Source organism: Trichoplusia ni, chromosome 22, assembly GCF_003590095.1.
Source record: "Trichoplusia ni isolate ovarian cell line Hi5 chromosome 22, tn1, whole genome shotgun sequence".
In the NCBI taxonomy this organism is placed as follows: domain Eukaryota; kingdom Metazoa; phylum Arthropoda; class Insecta; order Lepidoptera; family Noctuidae; genus Trichoplusia; species Trichoplusia ni.
This window is the reverse complement of record NC_039499.1, coordinates 5,667,219-5,686,821: the sequence shown is the minus strand read 5'-3', so window position 1 is coordinate 5,686,821 and position 19,603 is coordinate 5,667,219. Positions and strand designations below refer to the sequence as shown.

Genomic DNA, 19,603 nt, shown 5'->3' with positions numbered 1-19,603 from the left:
TGAGCTCAGGCTAACTGCATAGATCAGTAAAAAAATAAAACTATCTCGATTAATGTTTTCCTATCCCGACATAAAAGGGAACTCCTCATTTTTCCCGTGGGCATGCAAAGCGGATCCAAGACGCTTATCATTTAAAATCCCTGTATCATGGCGGCTCGCTTATGGCTAGGGGCAAAGGGATTTACTTACTTATTTACCGCCCTTTTGCCGAAACTAGTTGGCCCTGTAAACTTTGAAGTACTGCGGGGCTGGGACTAGGAGATAGATGGACAAGGTGTATTGCAAAAATGTATACTTATATAAAAATTGTTTGTTAAAACAATGCTTTATAATAACTATTATTTAAGTGACTTAATAAAAAATAGAGCTTTCAAGGCATGCAGCTATCAACTTTAGATTCTGTTACCCTGATACGACATTTGAGCTATTCCATAACCGTCAAAAAACCTAAACATACCTACTTTGTTTCGGGACGCTGGACCCAATGTAAGGGGAGAAAATTACTAAATAATCCGAAGGCCATCGCAAGTTAATTGTTTCCCAGTAAGATAGAACACAGTTACAGCGCTGAAGCAATCAGATCACCATTTAACCTTGTAGCGATCGGTATCGGTTAAAACGTCGCAATAAATTCTCAATTACTATGATTTATTCGTTTCCGAAACTAGTCGCAAACTAACCGGTGTATTAATTAGTAATTAACTTGCGATCGAACCTGTCCTAATGATATTTATATAATGATTAATTATTTCAAGTTTAGAGCGAGTAAAGATTCTATTTAGGATTTGTTAACTTTTCAGCTTTTGAAAAGATACGCCACTATTTCAGAAAAATAATGTGAGTTTATTTTATTATTTAAATAATTGCGCATGAAAATGTGTAAATCAAAACTTAAATTTAAAACATTTCTAAAATGTTGTCCGTGTTATTTGATAAAAAATATAAAACGTTTATTTATTTGAAGCTACGGATGTCGGTTGGAATTTCCGTTGCAGTTTAAAATTCAATATCATTTTTAACAGTGATTGCCACATTGGTTGAGTGGACGCAATGTAGCTCGATTTACGGTCTCGTTCAACAAAAGTTCTTATTTACACGCCGATGTTTTAAATAACTCATGTAGGGAAACAATGTGCTAAATACAATTTAGTTTTGTTTAAATCTATATCTGAAAACTGAATTATATACATGAATATTACGAATGGATAAAGACGATAAGTTATATCCCAACAAATAATAAGTACATGGGACTTCGGCAGATAAAACAGATGTAACAATACGGACCTTGGTACTTGTAAAACATTTCGAAGTAACAAAGCATACTCTCCACAAGAAAACGTCAACTAAGTAAAGTTTGGACGCAGACAGGTCGTCATCCTTCGTCCATAACAAAGTGTGTCCTTCATCAAAACAAAACCGCCGCCATTTTTGTAAACTCCAAACTTGATAAGAGGCCGGGGAGTGCCGGCGCGGGCTCCGCTCCGCTCTGCCTTTTCCGCGACACTTTCCCTTCAATCCGCGGCCGGGATAGGTCCGTCGCGAAGAATCCACTCGACGAACGTCCAATTTAACTTGGCCTTCGCAACTCCACGTTTTTCCGTCACAGCTAAACATAATATCTATCCGCGACGGGCAGGGGAGCTCCATTGATTCTGGTTATATCGGAGAGGTTGTCTGATAAGACGGCCCTCGAACGGTGCTCGCCTTGAAGTTGTAACGTACTGTCTTAGATAATGGATCTGAAAGGTTGCGGTACAATCGAGTTAGGTGGCGTGCACACTGTTACAGGCTGCCTGTGCCTGCCTTAAACAATATAAAAGGAAATTATATGAGGTAATGAGGATATTCTATGGTTGTTAGGAGACGATAAAGGGACTAAATCACTTTATTTTTTGTTTGGACTTGGGAAAGTGATAAAAATATATTTGATCCGCTGGTGAAGATAAGAAAGTGCAAGAGTAAATATTTAATTTGTAAGATTCTTGATAAAAACTTGCCATCTACCAAACTGCACAAAACAACATTGGGAGTAAAGAAGTTATTCGAAATAATAGCTTAATCCATATAATAGCAATTCGTTATTCAGGTATATGCAAGCAGAGTCACATCTTAAAGTTTACTATTGTCGTTATTGTTTATAGAATGAAATAAAAGAGGTTTGATGTTCGGATTTGTGTTGAGTTATTAGGACTAAGATGAAACCAATACACGATAGATAAATAAAACAGCCTATGATTAAGGCTACTTACTCTGTTCTTCTTTCAATTATTATGATTGAGCTAGTTATTATTTTTTAAACAACTCCATAGTCAGATGCACAAAAACCGCCAGAGTCAGGACAAGCATCCGTAGATCACAACCGGGGATCTTACCCGCCACACGTCGCGCACAGTGGGTTTGGCATGGTTACTTCAAAATTATGCACCGTTGCCATGCAACAATTCTATAAATAACACTCTCAATAAGTTCATTGTCATTTTTGACCAAAAAAAATCGCTAGCTCCAATAGACATTTGAAGGAAACGCAATCTATCTCCTAAGAACAGCTGGAATTATCTTTAATTCTAAATCACGGGCTGAAGACAAGCATTAAGCATGCAGCGCGGCACACGACTCAATCCATAATTAATTGAATTCTTGCACGAGATCGGAATCCCGGTCTTTGATTGTCCGCTACCGAATTCTGTGTGTAACGACGTGTGGTGGCGACATCTATAATGTGTCTGTGTTATCGACTAGCGAAGTCTTTTGTTTCACGTTTAGCACTTTTTGGAGGTTTTTATTGTTTCGTAATTTTCAATTTTCTAGACTAGTTTTAGATTTATAGGGTTTTTATTATTACTCTATGATAGTTCTATACCCATGCCATGCTTAAATAAAGACGCAAACTATGCCAACTAAGGAAGGGCAAGCCGATTAAATAAATAGTATTTTAAAAGGAACAACGAGAAAATTTTTACTCTCATCATCTCCCGGGCATTTGGTATGTTTGGTTTTATTCAGTGCTGATGAACATTATTTTCTAAAAAACAAATCTCCCATGTTACTTACTTGTAGAGAATGATCGAAACCACTCATCAGTAACTCAACAGCTGAGTGTCCAGTTATCTATTTATTAAGATAGTATCGTAATTCAGGTGGTTTGGCTTCATGGAATGCATATTCAGAGAGCAGTTCAAATTTCACATGAACGAGGGCCGTGATGTATTGTTGCAAAGCAGCTTGGCTTCAGTACCATGCTGTAGATACATACGTGGGCATATATTCCGGTATGGATCCTGTTTCTGGCATAGATGAATTTGCTTCGATCAATAAACATGGCTGAATATTGACCACTCAGCATGCTTTCTACGTGACGATGAGCGATGGATTGCATATTTCGATGTTACGGTACGTAAATGGAGTGATTTTCTTGTCAAAGGATTTACTGTTTTGTTTGTCAATTTAGTTTACCTGTAGGTATCGTCGCTGCAGTTTATTTATTGCTATTAATTAGAGTTACTTATTTAAAAAAATGTCAAAACTTTTGGCTAATGTCACTTAGTTTCTAAACAAAAATTTTCAAACCCGCGGTTCCGTTGTTACTTTAATATCTCATTTTTATTTTTTTCCTTCATATAACAATAATTAAAACGACCCCCACACTAAGGAATTTAACCGTTGTCTCGCGGGGCGTTTCAAAAAACTTCAAGTCACTTGCGCAAATTTTATCATAACGAGGTATTACAAGTAACAACGTATATCAGATCTATCTCAATCACCAACAGATTCCGTCTCATTCAATACGTAATAATTTCGGCGACAGTTATCGCTCAACGATTTGCCTGCGATTCTAAATCGAGCAATGAATCGCTCAAGATCGCGATTGATCGTTGCGATTTGTCGGGCGCCCTGAGACGGCTTTACATAAAATTCACCCGACGCCCTCACTCCGGGAGGATACAATTTCGCACGAAAAATTGATTCAATTTGCTTATATGCAAAACGATTTTAGTTTCGTTCTACGCGATATTGTACCTTGTACCTATTTTGTTTCGTGTCGCACTATGGCGGCCGGATTTATTGTTTCACTTTATATATTTACTTTAGTGTATAAATAAATGTTATGATGTATGCTAGCTTGGGACTTTAGGAAGATATCTACAGAATGTAAGCACATCGTTTTTTTAGCAAGATTGATTCTTGTGAAATAGTTCCAACTGGTTGCAGCAAATAAAGATATTTAATATCTATAATAAGAGAGTGCTCACTCTTCATCTTACCATTAATAAGAAAAGATCGGCAGTTTAACGGATCACCTTATAAAGGTCATCTCAAACGCTTGTAAATTTCGGCAAACAAAATAGAGCATTACAGCGTCGCTGAGGCCATACACAAAACTCGAGACCATTTTCGCCTGCGTTGAAGGTTAAAAAGTATAAAAAGTCGAAATTCCCCATTGCTCCTTCATTTGTTCATAACAGCTGGGTTTGCAGGCAACGCCGACTTTTTACAGAGCCCTTAGCCGCCACTCCGGGGTTTTGCACCCTTTACTATTAGCCTGCTCCTTGTACGTTTACTGTGTAACATTTGGGGGTTAAAACATTCTGGAATATCGTCGGTAATATTGTTTTTTAGGTTGCTGTTAAAATGCCTGGTACGAGGCGTATTTGAATATTAAAAAATATTTCCTCAAACTGTGAATTGGATGTCAGAGTTTTAAGAACTTAAAAAAAGCATATTTGATACTGCACAGTCAGGTGTGAATATAGTAAATGTTAGAATATGTTAAAGTTTGATGTAAGTAGTTCAATAACAATATTCAATATGCATTGCGGTAACTGAGAATACAGTCCCCGTTTTTAAGTTTGAAACACATTGCCACATGTAACTACATGAACGTTGTCATAAGTTTTTATAAGAAGTAAATGTTACTGCTATTGGCAGCTGTTCTCTACCTTAACGTTGTACTGTATTCATACAAGTATAGGTATTTTTTATAAATCTGCGTTTTCTTGCAACTATAGGTAGTTAGTAGTGCGAAAGAAACAGAAACATTAAATAAATGGCTAGGTAATATAACTATCGAATATAATTTATGTAACCAAGGAGTACGGGAGTATCTTTTGTAAATCGATTTAATTACGTCGGCCACGTGACGGGATCACGTTCTGTGCTAGTGTGTGTTCAAGGTTCGGATCAATAAACCTTTCGGCTGTATGTGTGTGTGTGTGTGTTGGTAGGTAAACAGGGAATCTGCCGCCGGCGCCTTCTTGTGCCGATGTCGGAAACGTGGAGGTGACGGTGGGAAATTGTGGACTAAAGGTACCGTAGGCGAAAATGTTCTTTTTTTGTTTAGTTTTACTCATGTGTGTACGTTTGACTATGTATTTTAGTACTGTAGGAGGAAATATGTGATATTTAATACCGAAACTGGGCCGTAAGTTTAATAGATCTCTCTTTCGCTTTAAAGTTACACAGGCTGTCAAACCTTCGTGCTAGAGATTCATAAATCAAATGTCTACAGTTTATGAGTTCCATAAAAAAATAAAAATATTACATGCATAGTTAATAGAAAACCAAAGTAAGCAGGAACAGTCTTGTGAGAGTTACATTCTCGAATGAATAATATCGTCGATAACAAGTAAAAATCAGGGATTCCGTCCGCGCGCGGGACACGTATGCGATTCCCAGACATTTGTTTCGATTCCACACGTTTGGTGCATATGCAATGCAAGTCTTATAACCAAAAGAATATATCATACAAACCGCTACAAATCTGGCGTCTACTTTTAATCGCAAATGCGTTTTTAAGTACAAAAAAATGATAACAGATTAGGGGACGGCGAGAAAAAATTAATACGATGGTTTTTAAAAAACAATTTTATTAAACAATGTAATAATGAAAATTGCCGTCTCCAGGGCCACATTTTGGGGCTTCTCGGTACGAGTCGATCAATCAAACAGTCACTGTTCTCAGCTGAAAACAATATAGGGGCAGCGGGGCCCGGCCGGCGCTACAGTTGTTTGTTTACGTACAGCCTGCGGCCGGCGGCTGTCTTTGCGCTTAATTTGTGTATGGGGTGAGATGTGCGCGCTACAGTTTTAACGACGTGTAAAGACAGAGTCATTTGACTTGCATTTAGTGAGACTTATCATCAGAGTTTAGGTAACTGTTAGACTGTAATTGCTTAGCCACCTCCTTTTGGTCTATGGAGAGCCACAGGGCTGTGTAAGGGACTAAGTTTTCGAAATAAACAAATGTCAACGAATGTCAAAAAAGTTCTAGGAAAGAAATGTTGCAGCTTTTTATATTAATGTGTAGTAGGTATTTAATTTTATATGTTGCAGTATAGCAATATTTTACCGTAGTACTGTATATTGTGGTAAATTGAGTTTCCAATTTAAAATGCAACAGATAAAGTTTATTATGTAATTCAATTCACAATGAAAATTTGCATTCATATACATAATGGAAACACACGTGAGAACGTTCGCTGCAGACACGCGTTGATTAAAATCTCGCAATTTGAAATATCGCTAACTAATTTTCTATATAATTTTTATTTACTTGTTTTGATTTATGTGCAAGAGGTGCGTGTTTAAATCCAATGGTGTTCAATATAGTGTCCCAGCGTCCAAGCAGCTTATTTATGACCCAGTGTCCATGTACCAGCTATGGGACGCATATGTATAGACTATAGTATGACATTTAATATAACGAACGAATATCTTCTACTACATATTAATTCAAGCTACAACTTTTGCATGGCTTTTAAACACATAAACAAATATTAAAGCAAATATAACTATAAAATTCCACAATGTTTGAGTGCGGCGATGGTTAAGATAGTCAAATAGATCAATTTGATGCAAGCGAGCCCGCCGCTCTATCGCTCCCGTATATTAGAGAGACAACTCGATAGCCGGCAACATAAAATGCACACGTTGAAATGCATTTGAGCGTTGTTTTACTGTGTCGTAAAATTATGGAAGATCAAATGTGTCTCCTGGCCTCCGAGCTCCTTGTGCAGCTCTCCGTACGCGACGCTTTAGACCGCTGGCTTTGGCAAGTGACATCACTGTAAAATAATATGACATGTTTTGTTATAGCGAGCTGTTTTTGAAGACGTTTTCCGAAATCCACATAGTATATTTCACCACTATTAACATTTTCCTATGGTATAGGTATTTAGGATAGTCTTAAAATTTGGATGCCGGATGATTTTTCGGGCTCTCGTTCCTAAAGGTTAAAAACGAAACAGAATTACTAAAACTCCGATGTCTGTTCGTCCCTTTGTCATAAACTTCGATACCTAGACTGCTGAAATTTTGCGCAGGTTATGTTATATGTGTTGCCTTTAGAACAAAAATATGAATAAACGGTACGGTACTAAATTTCATAGATGGCAAATTTTTGTTGGGCCTTCCTTTTCGGTCTATTTCTACGGAACCCACGGTGTTTCTAACTTGGACTTGGCCTGTTTTTAGTATTCGGGTGTAAGACTTATAAAATATAGACAATACGTTTCTGAGCTGACCTATTTGCATGTTTTTGAAGGTCTCGATCGAACATGCTTCCACGATCTCCACTTGTAAAATGCAGTTTTATTATCGTAACGTGTCAAATAAACTGACGCTGGTGACCGCAGCCGTGTGCTTCCAGTTTATTATCCTTCGCAATGCTTTGCAGCTGATGAATTTTGAATTCTTCTTCCATTAAATGCACGAGAATAAAATGGTCCCAATACTTAAATATAAGTATGGCGATATCCTGGCTTTCTTTCGAAATATATGACTCCGAACACTTTAAGGCTAATACAATTTTGCTGCTAAGCTTATCCGTATTGAATAATACATGCATAGCTGCTATAGAACGAGTTTTTGGTATCCTAGCTCTAAGTACTCAAGTCATTGACTTTTATAACTTATTTCGAATGCAGAGAATTTTGCTCTTCTTATCTCTAGCTCGCGGTGTTCTGCTTGCCAAAGTTTCACCAACAAATGCTTAGAAACTTATCTCCGTGTGCCTAACTTAGCAAAATATAGAAACAAATCTAAGAACTACGTCTCTCCACAAACAAACGGGTACAAAATTCGACGCACATTATACACGGATGGGGCAGACAGTAAAACTATTTTTTTATGCTCACTAAAACGGCAATGAAACGAATTCGACGTCGTTAACCGCTGCTTATATGAAGTGTGTCGTAAATGTGAGTGGAGCGGGGTAGGGGGGGGGGCATGAATAATGTGCCGCTTCACTACACCTGTTTACAAATAAGGGGGTTATGAGTTTTACAATAATTATTTTATTACTGTTTTGCAGTGATAATGAGGGGGCTTGATGGCTTTGAACGGATGAACTGAAAAGTTTAGATAGCTAGGGTAGCGAGGGGTGGCCATTTAAGCGTGCATTGGTCTACTATTATAATTATAATATCGCCTTTTTTATTTCAATTGCTTTTAAAAGTAATTAAAACATACGTGGAGAAAATCTAAGAATTATTTTTACCAAACCAAAACGTTTTGCAATTTCCAAGTAAATATATCATAAAAACTACTCCAAATTACCACCAGAGAGTATATATTTCAGTCTGCATTCAGAAGCTAGACAAATAAATCTCTATGAAGTGTGTATCAATAATTAGGTGTTGCACAGGATGTCACGCTACAGAGGTACTGTAACTGCAGTAAATATGAGGACATTTCCACGTAAACCGTGGCCTTTTGCAGCCTCAAAGCAAGTTGACCTGTCCTGTTAACACGCATGAATCAGTCGTGTACCACGTTAGAGACGCTGACAGGACATTTGCGAACTGTTTCCCGTGATACACGAATGATTGTGCACTTTAAGGTTCAATAAATAAGTTAGAAATTAGAAAAGCAGGCTGATAAAAGATGTTGTATTTCTTTTCGTTGATCAATGAAAATAAAAACTTATGTTTCTAAATAGGGTTAAAGAAGCGCTTTAAAAATGTTAAAATAATGATCTAATAACTCTAGTTGCGTGGTTCCAAAACGGAACAGGCAATAAAATTCATAGGTCACCTTAAAAAATAATCTAATGCATTTAATTCGATATCATCTGTAGCTATATAAAAACTTAAACTGGATCATTGTAACCCATAGTCCATAACTAATAGAGAGGTTGTAAGAGCAGGAGAGGAGACTCAAAAAGTTTTTTTTTAAACATTATTTTCTTTTACCAAAATATTTTTCGTTATGCTAGACAAAAAAATTTTGGTTAGTAAAGCTGCAAAACAGGTTGTTCAAACATTTTTTAAATTTACCTATAACACACTATATTATATAGTAATAGTTACTTTGATCACATAATTTCACTATACCCTTGTCCAATATTGTAGCATGTTACATATTACATCTTTATGTAACGTGATACCTCTTACATGTGACGTCATATAGGCATAGTTGTGTGTTGCAAGTCCTCTGCGTTGCTAATTGTTGGTCGCCAGCCCTTTGATTGACAAAGGCGTTTGCAGGGTTGCGTCCAAAATCTAATTATAACATTAATTAGCTTTGTACTGTCTTAGATCATCAATTATAAACGTTTTTGTGTTGAAGCAATTTCGTTAAGTTTTGAACTGAGTAGTGAGATTAGGTTGGGGTTGATAGATTAGAAGTTGTAAAATTGTCTGGTCTTTAAAAGATACAGATTCCTGAGTTTGTTTCGATGTTTCTTCTCAAGGTTGTTAGATTGGAAATGAGGACTTCAGCGAAAAAAAGACATTTGATAGTCATGACATAAAACCACTTGTAGATAATTTTTTTTTATTTCATTTCATTTAAAATTATAAATTTTTAAAGCTGGTATTCTTACTAAACTATGTCCTGGTCAAATTAAAGTTTGCGCGGAATTCATAAGTACCTACCATATTTTATTATAAGAGACTGATGGAAGCTTTCTTTGTTACAGGATTTTTTTAATAATGCGGCAGTCTTATGGAGTCTAGCTTAGGCATTACGGAAGCCGGTAAGTCTAAGCTATATTAATTGTAGGCTATTCTACAAAATATTGAACATGATTAAAGCTATTTGTCGATTGATCTTGGAAAATTAAAATCGGTGAAGTGTGATTCGGTTTCGATACACTGATATGTTTAGAAATTAATAACGGTAACATAATTACTTTTATTTCAATTTTAGAAGTAGACAAAATTTTTAAACTACTTTCAGTTTTTCCATTGCCGCTATAAAGTAAATAATAATAGAAATCATTGAATTGGTACGGTCAAAAATTAAATGAGCGCTTAATTATCTTTGCCAGTTCGTCTGGAACTAGATAATTATCTTTAACAATTCTCGCCAGTCCAACTAGCACTTTACCGGTTTTCTAGTAAGAATATTTGTGTGTTGTCATCATCTTTCGCTGCTGACCGTACCCTAATCTTTAGATGTCGGTCAGTATTTTTTCTCGGCTCGCCGGCGTCAGGCAGTCTGGAATCAACCGTACAATAGCTTCCCGACTTTGACGGATAGGTTTTTGTATGCACGTAATAACCACTAATGCGGCTTATATTTTGTCCTAAAAGAAATCGAATAAAACTGTCGTTAGCTTATCAATATCTATTCTTATATAATATCATATTTGGAGTCATATGGTTAAGAATGGGACTAAGAGTCTTTTTTCTCTGTTGGTTACACAGACTTATTATCTGGACTTTAAAAGAGCTAGTGATACCTCTTTTATTACCATGGAATTATAATGGCCACCCATCTTCTCGGGGAAGGAAGCAGGTATTGACACTCTTGTCACTGTTACTGACTAATCCTGAAACGTTGTGCCACATCTTCCACATTGTAGTAGTACTAGTGGCCGACGGATTCCACTCGCGTTTCGAAGATCTATATGTTAAATGCTTTGGCCTCTCCACTTGGATCCCGATGTTTGTTTTCAACATTTCTTTTAAGGGTAGTTGGATAAAGATATCGACTCCAGCGAGGAAACAAAACCATAAAACGGAATATTTTTCAGTCAAAAATCACTATCTTCCTACAATTTTTAAATTTTAAATCAATTAAATAATCGCACACGTGCTATCAGTCCTAAAACAATTACATGGAGTGCCATCCGCCAAGCCTAAGTCTGCAAACACGGACATATTTCTTGCAGAGCCTTCTAACCTACGGGCATCAGTCCAAGACTGTACGAAATACAGCCTTCACAGTAACGCCCCCTCTTAACGTTAGGGTCAGAACAGATTAAGTTGGTAGAGTAGCAGACACAGCTAGGTTAGCAGGCAGAGTAAGTAGACCTAATATGTTAGATCTTTTAAGTTATCATGAATTATTATAGTAAGCTTTAGCAACCAAGTGATATTTGTGCAATCGTTTGCCTCAAACGTATGGAAATAACATTGCTCTTTTCTATCACCTCGCTTTAACATGTCATCGTTATACGTGCTAATGTCTTAGCTACCTCCATACCAAACTTTCCCGTAGTTTTTTTTCGCGACTTTGATCATAGGTAGCCAGTTTGAATTGTTGTCACGCTACATGTGACGAACCAGCTACGAAGCGGCACTTCTCCAACGAAATAGAACCTGGTTCAAAATCTTGAAGCTAGTGGTGGTACTAAGCAAATACTTCTTATGCGTTAAGTTCCTTTCACGCTTTCATCGTAATTATGCGTTTCGTGTAGGAGAACGTGTTCAAAAGATTCCGTGTGTCTTGGCCTTTACCCGCCAAATGTCCGGCGTCCAGAGAATTACCATTATCCAACGTTCCACTTATTCAGCAACTCATAATGGAGATTTGTGTATATGACTGTACTTTCTTTTATTTAACATCATGTTTTTTTTCTGATGAGACAGGCAGCGTCTATATGATGGTTTTGTTTAGGCTTTAATGGAAACTAAATAATTGGGAGTATATTGAAAAGACCTTTTAAAAAGGCATATTATAGTTTAAAGTAACAGTAGTTGTGTCCCACTATGAGGCTGGTGTTGGCTTCAGTCCACCCTACAAAAGGTAATACAAACAACCCTACAAAACTTATCACGCTACAATTAAGATGTCCTATCTATTGTTGTTATTATTAAGGACTTCACAAACAGATCAGAAACACAAGCTAAAAACCCGACCCCAGTAATCCGTAGATTACGAACCTGTGACGTCACTCGTCACAGCGTAGGTTAATTGTTAGCAATGACAAACTATTAATTCAGTCAGCTAATGCTGTCATACTGACAATGTCCAGTATATCCTACTCTGTGTACATGATCTGTGCAGACAATGCCTGGATTAGTGGGACATGCAGCGCTGTGATAAAACTCGTGAATTAATTGTGTTAGGGACTGCTCGCCATTGTGACGTCACGGTTTTGTCCTGGATATGAAACGGTTGGGCTTCGCGCACATGTTGTTGAAACGAGTGTATTTTACATGAGGCAATGGGTCCGTTAGTATTTTTATTAAAATATATATAAAACACGTTCAGGGATCCTTACACTCAACGAGTTTTTAAGTAAACCCAACCCAGTTCGACTCGCGATCCCGCCGCGTCTGCTCATGATTAAGGACTCCGGTTGGGTCCGAAACTAGTCGGGCTACCCCGATAAATACGCGTGAGTAAACCGTTACATCATTTAATAATAAACCCAACCCACTGGACACATGACGATATTATTCTCCTATTGAAACAAAATAACATATTTTTTCTCCATCCTTCCCATCAAAGCTCTATAATAGTTCCGTGTACAGCATGTATAACAATCATGAATACTGCATATCATCGTCAATGATCATCCAGAACGGGCGATGTTGTTTATCTATGGAGCGCGGTGCAAGCCTCATTTGTCACTGGGATCAATCCGACGTGATGGCACGGTGCCACTGGGCCATTCGTAGGGGTAAACATTGCAGACTCACTATTCATACATGCATATGTATTGGCTTATTATTATTAGACCCCATTCGTGTATTAGCTGTCAGCGCCGGGCTGTCTTCACTGTCTAAGATACAACGTACTATAACTTTATTGGTGTTCTATTCCAGTTAGTTATACCTAACTATAGTTCTAGATACTACCGATTGAAACTCCTCTAGTATAGTTTTTGTGGGTGTACTAAAAATAGTGCAACTTCTGCTAAGGAATTTATATTTTTACAGATAAGTTAGTTTGAAAAACGTGAAAAAGTGAAAGAAATCTCAAATCTGAGGGTTTCGCACAAACACATGAAAGAAAAACTTGAAACACTTGGTCGCCTATCAAATCGAATGCACCAATCGTTTCTGAACAACGAGTTTTTGTTTTAATGCTGGGTATATACATACAAAAATATGGTTCATAGTATACAGCTTGTTAGGAGATAAATGGACACACAGTAGCTTTAATAGTATAGCCTTTGCAATAGGGTACGTTTTATTTTGGTTTCAAGTCTAACAAAATATCGGATACATTATTAATAAAAAATGCATGACGATGACATTATTGAAATTACAATTTAGCGTTAGAGACTTACATCTTACACACGGTTTTAGTGACTCAACAAACGTCTGACAACGATCTTATCATTCCAATCGGAGCGTGAAATAATCTTCACCGATTTCAGTCTAGCCCGTCCATGTGTCGTAGCTAATTGCCTGAGTTCGAGAGTCGCTAATCAGACAAAGGGTCGCAGCCAGGCAGAACAAGTATTACTGGTAACTTGCTTTGTATCAATTATAAACTGTAAATGATCGTATACGGCTTAACTGATTTGATACTGCGAAATAGCTTCTTAACTGATATATAGACTTAGATATCTTTAACTGTAGTAGTCGAAATAGTATGTTACTGAAACTTTGATAGCCCAGTGGTAAGACTGTAGTACTTCCAAGTCAAAGGTTTTGAGTTCGATCCCAAGGCACAAAGACTTTTTGAATGTTGTGTGAATTTTAGAAATAAATATCATAGCGTCCGTGTTTCGGAGGGCACGTAAAAAAAATCCTCCGGTTTTCCGAGCTGCAAATCTTCTAGAACTCTTTGACCTTGACTCTTCGTACCAAATCACAAGTGTACCTCGACTACCCCGAGGCACATTTCCAATACGCTCAGAAGCCAAACATTTGAGATTTAAATTTCGCAACAAACATTACAGTTGGCCGTAAGCAACTCCGGCGCTAACTTGTTCCAACCGCTGGAATGAGGTGTTAAATACCGCTCCGGGCCGGCCCGTGCCGGATGAAACCGGATAAATCCGCAGTAAACAGGAACCGTGCACCTTTAATGTACATAAATTCGTTTGCTTGACGGACTGGCTCACTGCATTGCTGGCTTATGTTAATGTACTCATATATTATTTGGACTACACTCTTGTTGCGTTTAACAAAAGTAGAAATATTTTAACTGTGATAAACGTTTTATTTTAAAAGATTTAAAAACTTTTTGTAAGTGATGTAATAACTTTTTGGTAAATTATTATGCACTTAGTTTCTTAATTTATATTTGTTAGTTACTGGAATGGATGGATGAAGTAGGACGTTTGTGTATCGAAAAAAGATGGAATAATTTTAACTATAAATTGTCGTATACGATTATCTGAAATATTATATTTCTTCTATTTTTTCCCCCCAGCAAAAATTACCCCGTGTCCATTCATGAAGTGCATTGACATCCCATTTTAAATTCTCGAGCAACAAACACACAAGTGGCAACTAACATCACTTTTGCACACAAGAAAATATCCGACAGTATTCGAAAGAAATCGAGTCCAGTTCTTTGCCCAGAAATCTCAGTCGAGTAGTGAAAGCCAATACCAAATTTATTACTGCAACGTTTCATTTCGTACCTAAATGTCCACTCCTCTAAAATAAGGCTTACATAAGATGCTTTTAAAAAGCCGAATGGCCTCTAAAAGATGACCAGGGTCCACTTGGCACCGTGCCTTCAGCTGGAGTTCAAATACTAACTTACAGCGTTTTCTCTCTGCATCGCACGAATATGGGTAATTTTGGGAAATTTATTTTACTCCGATAAAACTTATGCTTATATGAATCTGAGAAACTTAATTGAATTTAGTTTTCAGTTAGAATGAAATGTCTCTTCACGCTTTTGGAAATGAACTGTCTTTGTGCATTCAGGATTTACATTTGTTTTTTTATCGTTGACTTATGTTAAGAAGTCAGACTAGTCAATAGTAATCGTGAAATCTTGGTAAAATTATTAATTCAACATTTCACTTGAAAAATTAAGGCTTTCATATTTCACTACGCAGTTCCAAAAGAATCCTACAAACAGTTCCCGAACTTAGATTACCTACCATGAATATCCTCTAACTATGATCAATCGTGAGCCGGCCTGCCCCCTCCCCCCGAGGGCGAAGTAAGGCATAAAACTTGGAAAATCGGCCGGTATCCGATCCGTGTACTGTCAATAATTGATAATGGATGACGTCATTATGTCAGCTGGTGATTGATTGGCTGTTCCGGCCCCGCTCCGAGATGCCACAGTGAGAACACAGTAGGTCAAGTTGAATGTTTAGCCAAGAATGAATAATGGTGATTTATTTTTATCGTCTTTTTCTCTCGTAGATAACGGAGGAGTTATGACTGCTTAACCGGACATTGGAATTAATTTGTCCCGCGCGGGACTTTGTGAACGGAATAACTGAAAAGCGAAAATTTTATGGCATAATTTTGATGGGCTGTGACTTTAAAATGCATATTTAATATGGAACAGAATCGTCTTACTATATTTTTCAGCGTGAGAAGAAGAGCACCGTAAAATCGCACCAAAGAGGTTTTAGTTCATCCATGCTTCCTTTTGAATACAATCTCAAAACTTCTCATAATAACAAAACATTTCTGCCATCAACTCCATTGACCGTGACATCTAGACCTACTGTCCACACCGAACTACACCGAAGACGATACAACATGACGGCTTCGGATCTCCGGCTCACATTGTTCTTTGTGATATTGACTCCATAAATAATTCCATAGCATCGGTAATGGATGGGAGCACCATGAACTATAATGGCTCGATGGTTAAGGGAAAGTGCTTTAAAAAATCCATCTCCTTGAACATTATTAATGGCGACTTGCTATAAAAAAATCGCCAACACTGTTTTAGGCGCTTAATTTGGAAGAGATTCCGTGTCAGATCGAACGTGATGGAGATAATTCGTTTATTTATTGTTAAAGTGCTGGTGTGTATCTTAATAAAAATAAAACAGTTTTTTCGGGGATTTTGGAACGGTAATATATAGAACTATTATTACAGAAATGGTGAAAGGTGAATGAATCTAGAAAAGATATATAAAACATAAGTTGATTTGAATTTTCTTGACAGCCCAGTCAGTGGAAATGTTGCATTTTTACAATTTTTATTTCTTATATCCTCTGAGATAGTTTTCAAGTCTTAACAGTTAAACGAGACGAATAAAGCCGCAAAGGATTTGAATAATGTTTAACTTTAAATAAAAACTACAAAAGTAAACCTGATGAAATTTTGATAAGACCAATTATTTCACGTTAAATGAAAAATTAAATTAAAAACCAGTGCATCAATAAAAACTGGTGAATTGAGAATAATCCTTATTTCTGAACTGAAAAAAATGAAGATTGAAAGGAAAAATAAGTTTAGTCTTTTAGCAATGTTAGATTATTTATTCCAACTTTTTCTCGTGATAATGGATCAGCTTTTCTCGTGAAGCACTCAAATACATAAAATCACTTCACTCTTGGGATAATAAAACTAACAAAATTAAAAATAACTTCTTTTTTTGAAGAGCTTCATTTAGAAGCTATCTTATTGTTTTGGAAAGAAATAATAAAAACTCTTAAAAATAAATCATACCTGTTTTCGTTTCGCGGTTTGCACACCATTATTCTATTTAACTTTGTTAAAAGTGTCGTTCTCTGATGTAGTAAAAAATATATATTTAATTCCAATATTGTAATTTAGGGCAAAATTGAGTTTACAGCTACAAAGGCCTGAAACCAGTCAGAGATATCGATGACACAAAGAAGGGTTTCGAAGCAAAACCGAATATTCTGGTGACGAGGCCTCTGGTTGTGTGTTACTATGCGAACAATATATACAGTATATATGTAATCATTTATTGTTGAATGTACTGGCCTTTGTCCGCAGTGCCGCTTATGTGAATGTCAGGTTTCCCAAAGCCCAGGTACTTTCTTGGATGGATTTCAGTATGATAGTCAATTTATCTTATCTTCATGCACGGCGACAAGTGTTGGTAATCCTTGTAAATCAATACTGTGAAACTGTGTAATATAATCAAAAATACAAAATATAAAAATATAATATAATCAAAACTAATAAAAATCGCAAGCACATACTTCTTGGATCGAATTATATGCTAAAAGTCAGATCGCTCTTGATGACCTCCTTGAACTCTCTGGCAACGCTTTTTTTAAATGATTTTGGATTCTTATTTATGTTACGTGGTTTCACACGTAACACAAATACATGCACACACGGGCAAAAAACACCATGACACAGAACAGTATTTGGATAAAACAAATGCTTATCCTTAATCAGGTCATATCAGACAAACTAGCAAGTTTTAACCCCATAATATCAATTAAAGTTGTTTAGTTGTGGTATACCCTACATGAGCTAAGTAAACTGAGCTGAAACCTCGTCTTATTAGGAGTATAGACTACATACCTATATATTGACTGGGATTCTTAGTATTACAACCGACGTTAAAGGCGATTACACTGTAGTTAGAATGTTAATTAATATGAGAGTATGTCGGTGCCCTGTTCGAGGATGTACGTGTATAAATGTTAAGCTAAGATAGATTTATAGGATGTAATAATAAAATTTTATATTCCACAACTTCCTCACAGCGCCATCTAGTCTCTAATACGCGAAGCTTGTGATATTTATAAGTACACACATCAATATTAAAACTAAATTGTATCCAGACACATCAAAATGATCTTGCTCATTGCACAAACATTTGTCGTGGATGAGAATTGAATCCATGACCACCGATATATCAGTCAGGGCACTATACCTACGCTACTTAAAAATGGATATACTTACTTCAAGTTAGCAAGTACTCTGCATGCTACTTTTTTTTACTTTAACAACCTTCACTTTTATTTTAGTATGCCTACTTATAGGCTGGCTTTTTTTGTGATACCGAGGATATTCGTTTGGTTTTAAACAGCACTTTCGACACAGAAACATCCCGATTGTCTCGCAGACTTCCCACGTTGCAAAGTCACTGCACATACATCACAGTGGTTCCCACTCGCTTTCCCTCCACCCTGTACATCTTCCTTCCACCTCACATGAATAATTCCTTCAGGTCCTGATTAAATATGCTTTTTTTTACAAAATCGCAGTCTTAATGTACTGCGGTTTATTATTTATTCCCTCTATCATGACGTTGACTGAAAGCGTAAAAGCCTCGCTGTTCGGAGGTATCCCCTGATGTTATCTACACAATTTTCCTTGATTTAAATCGAGTAATGTATTGAGTTTTTGTTAATGGCTTGTGGGAATATGAGTGTTTGTATCACGTACATATAATGGTATTTGCGTATTGTGTTACACGAAATTTAAATCTTGGTTGCGTTTCATTATTTTTTATCGTATTTTGTTTATTTTTAGCGAGAAAATAGGTTGACATACTAATGAATTATTTTAAAAAACATTATTTTATATCAGGATGAAATAACTGCAAATCATTTGTTTTTCTTAAAGTCAGTTGCATTGTCGCGAGTAGAAGCGACTTCGGTCGACTCCCAAAGTAGCCGGGCTTATCAGATAAATACTCGTGAGTATTCGTAATAGTCTATCATTTAAATATTTTTCATAAAACCTTTTTCACTAAATAGTTGGTTACCACCACGAGAAACAGTGAAGCTGTATTATCTGTCACCATTCTTGTTAAATGGCGGCATATCTCATAAACATCGAATGGCTTCTCAGGCGATCTAGTAGAGGTGGGAATTTAATCCTTTTATCGAAAGAGTTTTACAGACAATATAAATATTGAATATAATATATGAATATTGTTGTTTTACAAAAACAACAATATTCAACAACAGCAATAGCTAGACAATTGAAATTTTTGCAGAAGATGCGCTTCTACTACCGCTATAACAACAAATACTAAAAATGAGAATAAAAGTGAGGAAAAATAATGGTAGGCTTCTTTGATGGGTGACCAATTTCGTTGCAAATTTGTTTCCCAGCGTAAGGGTGGGGTGTCGAAGGGTTACGTATTCAATAAATATTAATATAAATAAAGCGTTAACTGTAACGAACACAGTCTACATGACAGGCGGCTAAACTGACCGGCTATAAATTACAACGTGCCGTTACGGCCGCAGTCTGGTCTACGGAACATCATGTTCGGTGGTTTAGCCGGCCAGCTGTACTAGTAGCAGTTAAGATCAAATATATTGGAGTATTGTTAATTAGAATATTGTAATATAGGAAGATATTATCGGGAGTCCGACTCGCACTTGAACGATTTCGTTTGCTTCTAAAATAGCTAAAGTAAAAAAATCTACATAATTCAGTGCCATTAACCAAAAATACCATTAATTTATGGTTCATTTAAATTCATAATAATCTAAACATGAGCTGAGAACAGTCATGCTTTTTAATCCTGCTTCATAACATAACCAAAAGTCCC

General features: G+C 36.6%; 1 protein-coding gene across 1 annotated transcript in view; it reads left to right on the top strand.

Moving 5' to 3' along the window:
- LOC113504440 (disintegrin and metalloproteinase domain-containing protein 11) overlaps positions 1 to 19,603 on the top strand; it is a 385,396-nt gene that overhangs the window by 10,069 nt on the left and 355,724 nt on the right. Inside the window, exon 2 of the mRNA XM_026886724.1 lies at positions 9,917 to 9,973. Coding sequence (XP_026742525.1) covers positions 9,943 to 9,973 — 31 coding nt within the window. The 5' untranslated portion in view covers positions 9,917 to 9,942. The remainder of the gene's footprint in view (positions 1 to 9,916; positions 9,974 to 19,603) is intronic.